We start from the raw sequence: 4,201 nt of genomic DNA, 5'->3' as shown, positions 1-4,201 counted from the left end.
ACCAATTTGAGACATCTTCCATATGCATAATGCGCATTGGGCACTGTTGTAATGGTTTTGACTGGTTCAGAATGTATGTCCGGGACTCTGCCATGTGCGAATGTCAGCTTGAGGATGAAGATTCGAATCATGTTTTTTTATGCCCCATAAATGATTGTTATCCTGAGTTCCTATCTTCCCTCTCCGATATCAACGTCTCATTCCCTATTCACATTTTAACTCTACTGTGACCACCCAATGAACATGTATTCAACATTTTATATTAATATCTAGTAATAAATATGTTATATATTATATAAAATGTAAGCAATATTAAATACTAACACACTTACTTACTTATATTACTAACACATGAGTAAATATACTCGATATTGGCTAGAACACCCCAGTTGGGGGGTGAAAAAGCAAAACAAAGAAGAAACATTTGCCATAGACTAAACATAAAATATTTGCGTCAAAGTCAAACATCAAGTCAAATGATATATCTGTAGTCTGTGGTCAAATGTCTAAAATTCGCACAGATCTGTAACGTATAACAATTGAAGGTCTTTGGTCTTGTCAGATATCTGTAGTCTGTGGTCTTGTCCATTGTACTTGTACAATTGAATATAATCTGTGGTCTTGTCAATGTAGTTTGAAAAATTGATAACCACTCGCTATACACGTGGAAATTAAGTAAAGTACATTACTGAATTTTGTTGCAATTTCCATTTACTATTTGTTGACAGTTTATTTAGTGTTCTAATTATTGAATTAATTACTTAATTGATATACAATGCAGTATAAGAAAATTACCCACCTCATTTTCGACATGGATGGTCTCATTATCGGTGAGTTTTTAAAAATCAAATGACCTTCATGTTTTAAATTGAAATATCGTTTGGTTGTATTATGAAAAATAGGTGGCAAAATTCCATTGTAAAATATGATTGCGTAGGCATAGTAGATTTGATAAATAATAAAATTTTCTGATTAGTATTGATTTTTGCTGAGTTGCATGTCTAAAGCTATTAAAACGTCTAAAGTTTTACGAGTTGAATTCTAATAGTCATGGAAGGAGTGAGTCGAAGACAGACAAATTTCCTAAAAATTATCCAAATGATTAATGTACTTAAAATATTGTAGCATGCCTGAGTTTTTTTTATACAAATACTAGATTCAACTAAGAAGTTTATCAAGTGAACAGATATTTCAGCAGTGATGAATAACTTTTTTTTTGACAAAATCGTTACAGTAAAACCGTAAAATGTATAACAGATTTTTTTTTTCTAAAATGAATAACGAGTTTTGTTAATCACACATATTTAAATGGGTTATAGATAAAACTATATCATACTTTTAAATGTTTCTGTTACGCACTTCAGAAACAATTATGGTACAAACTAATATGAAAAAATGGTAAGATAATACTGTACAAAACTCTGATCAAACTAATCCTTACATATGCCTCTGAAACCTTGGTTTTGACAAAGAATATTAGGGGAACCATTACAGCTTTTAAAAGAAGAATCCTCAGAGTTGTCTATGGCCCTGTGAGAGAAAACAACCATTGGCGTTTTTGCTACAATAAATAGAGCTACATGAAATCTACAGAGCGTCCGATGTAATCAAGCCCAGCAAAGTGGGGTTTGAGGTGGGCTAGCTATGTAATTAGAATGGACGACGAAAACCCCATAAAACGCCTAACTTCGTCTGTGCCACAAGGCCGATAATCCGATGGATGGACTGCATCAGTGGAGATACGACAATATGGAAAGTGAGGAACTGGAGAGGAAGAACAGCAGACCGGCAAAAGACTCCTGGATTCAGCCAAAGCCCACCCGGGGCTGTTGAGCTTATAATGATGATACTTTTAAATGGGCGATAGAAGGAAAAGGGAGATGGATAAAAGGGAATCAATCAATGATTTAGATTAGTACGTTATGGGCCTTTCTTATAAACCTGGTATAAAGTTACGCCTAGTCATATTGGTGATAAGATAAGATAATGAAATAAGGATGGTTTTCCCATTCTATAATAAGGATGGCATTCCCATTTCGCATTTTGACAGCATTCAGCCTTCTTTCATTCTTGTTTTCGATTAACCCTGTTCCTAGCACTCACCCTCCTTTCAATATCTTTCTGATTTTGCTTGCAGCCGTGGACGTCCAGGACTGTGAGAACCTGATGCCTTGTAAAGTAGGCAAGCGTAGTTAAAGCTCTCGGAAGGTATCTGTAATATACGGCCCAGCCAGCGGCATCGCCTACACGTATTGATAAGTGTCAGCGGAGGTTGCTGCATTGTCTTAATTCTTAAAAAAATAAGTGCATTAATTTGATACGGGATAGACGTCGTCACTCTTGGAATATCTGTCGGTTAATGTATTTGTTTATGTGTTTCTGTGTATTAGTGTAGTTACTTTATTTTATAGATTCTGAGACCCTGTATACAGAAGCATTTCAAAACGTTGTGGGTAAGTTTGGTAAACAGTACACTTGGGATCTAAAGGCCCAGCTGATGGGACAACAGAATAGAGAATGTGCAGCTAGTGTCATTAAGGCTCTTGATCTACCGATGTCTATCGATGAGTTTATTGATGAAACCCACAAGCAGTTTGAAGTGTTATTCCCTACAGTCGCTTTAATGCCAGGTTAGTTTAGTCTCTAGAAAGACAGTTATTATGAATACTAGAACTACATAAGTATCAAAAGATCAGCTAACAAAATATAAAATAATTCTGAGAGAAATATATAATAAAGTAATTAAGCATACTTAACGTCATATGGTTAATAATATGTGGTAAAAAGTTGTATTTTTTGCAGGTGCTAAACGTCTTATTCAACATTTGACTGATCTTAAAATTCCATTTGCATTGGCTTCAAGTTCCAGTAAAGAAAATGCTGACCTTAAGACAATGAATCATCAGGATTTGTTCAATTTATTTTCACATAAAATATTTGGCTCATCCGATCCTGAAGTTAAAGTGGGAAAACCTGAACCTGACATATTTTTGATTTGTGCTTCCAAATTCCCTGACAAACCTGATCCCAGTAAAGTAAGTACATAATACTCATATTTGTCTTTGGTCTAAAAATTTTTATGGAATGTGATTTAAAAAGTTTATATTTTCACTTTCATTTCTGTGAGCTGCTTGTTCTAGAACTGCAATTAAATAATGTTATGATAACACTTATAGTAATATTATATTCATCATAACTATATCAGGCACGTTGTTAAGATGACTATTCTGTTTTCTGTCTTTTTTGTCTGGTGACTATTTTTCCTACTTCTTTTTGCGCATCTTATGAAGGTGTATAACTGATAATTTTACTAGTTTAATATTTTCATATAAATAACTTACATACTAATTCTTATTTTTAAAGCACTCTAAAACTAGCCCACAATGTCACGAAAATGAATTGTCATAAAGTATTTTATGACAATTTGATTGAACAAAGGATGAAATGTCGATCTCTATTAAATTTTTGTTGATGACAAATGGTGCTTAGTGTTGTCAAAATAGTATTTATTATAAACTACCCGCATGAGACCACTGCGGTTTCCATTGTACCCCTCACCGCAGGTATGTGAACACACACTTAGTTCTTAGTTCTCGAGAGCTCTGATTTTGCTAGAAAATTTATCAGTTTAAAAAAAAATTAACATATGTAACCCCCTTTTTCCAATAGTGTCTGGTCTTCGAGGATTCCCCCAATGGTGTAACTGCGGGTATAGCGGCAGGAATGCAAGTTGTCATGGTTCCAGACAAACAATTGGATCCAGCTTTAACAAAAGAGGCAACTCTCGTACTTCAATCCCTTGAAGATTTCAAACCAGAATTGTTTGGTCTCCCGCCGTTTTAAAACAAAATATTGCCATGGATATTTTGCCAAAAATTAATGTACCTAGAAGTTGAACTTGAAAGACAATGTGAAACATAAACGTACTTTGTAGGTATTTCAATAAACACAATTTGCTTATATTTGTTTATATTTTAATTTTGAAATATTTTAAGACCTATCTACATACCTTATGTCATATATTTTTCTTTTGAAATATTTAAACCATTGACATTTTTCTTTTTGTCTCCTTCATAAGGCAAGTCTGTATCGAAAGGTACAGATTTATATTTAATATTTATTAATTTTTTCCCATTGTAAACAATGATTAATAAAAAAGATAATGTGACCTCACTTGGGGTTACTCGTGCCGAGGACACTT

General features: G+C 33.7%; 1 protein-coding gene across 1 annotated transcript; it reads left to right on the top strand.

Annotated features, from left to right (window-relative positions):
* The first annotated feature begins 516 nt into the window (after positions 1-516).
* On the top strand, positions 517-3,962 carry LOC148275855 (pseudouridine-5'-phosphatase-like). The gene is made up of 4 exons (XM_088235110.1): positions 517-830; positions 2,412-2,630; positions 2,803-3,035; positions 3,670-3,962. Exons 1-4 carry the CDS (start codon positions 776-778, stop codon positions 3,841-3,843), a joined length of 681 nt encoding a protein of 226 aa, XP_088091236.1. The 5' UTR covers positions 517-775; the 3' UTR covers positions 3,844-3,962.
* Positions 3,963-4,201: the final 239 nt, after the last annotated feature.

This window comes from Micrasema longulum, unplaced genomic scaffold (genome assembly GCF_059751315.1).
Source record: "Micrasema longulum isolate JH-2025_06_02 unplaced genomic scaffold, ASM5975131v1 h1tg001329l, whole genome shotgun sequence".
Classification (NCBI taxonomy): domain Eukaryota; kingdom Metazoa; phylum Arthropoda; class Insecta; order Trichoptera; family Brachycentridae; genus Micrasema; species Micrasema longulum.
This window is presented reverse-complemented; position numbering and strand designations above follow the sequence as displayed.

What these genes read in the sequence shown, in the direction of transcription:
- LOC148275855 (XM_088235110.1), top strand. Translation starts at nt 776, where the DNA reads ATGCAGTATAAGAAAATTACCCACCTCATTTTCGACATGGATGGTCTC. An exon ending in TACAGTCGCTTTAATGCCAG is followed by an intron (nt 2,631 to 2,802) that starts GTTAGTTTAGTC and finishes TATTTTTTGCAG; the next exon opens with GTGCTAAACGTCTTATTCAA. An exon ending in ACAAACCTGATCCCAGTAAA is followed by an intron (nt 3,036 to 3,669) that starts GTAAGTACATAA and finishes TTTTTCCAATAG; the next exon opens with TGTCTGGTCTTCGAGGATTC.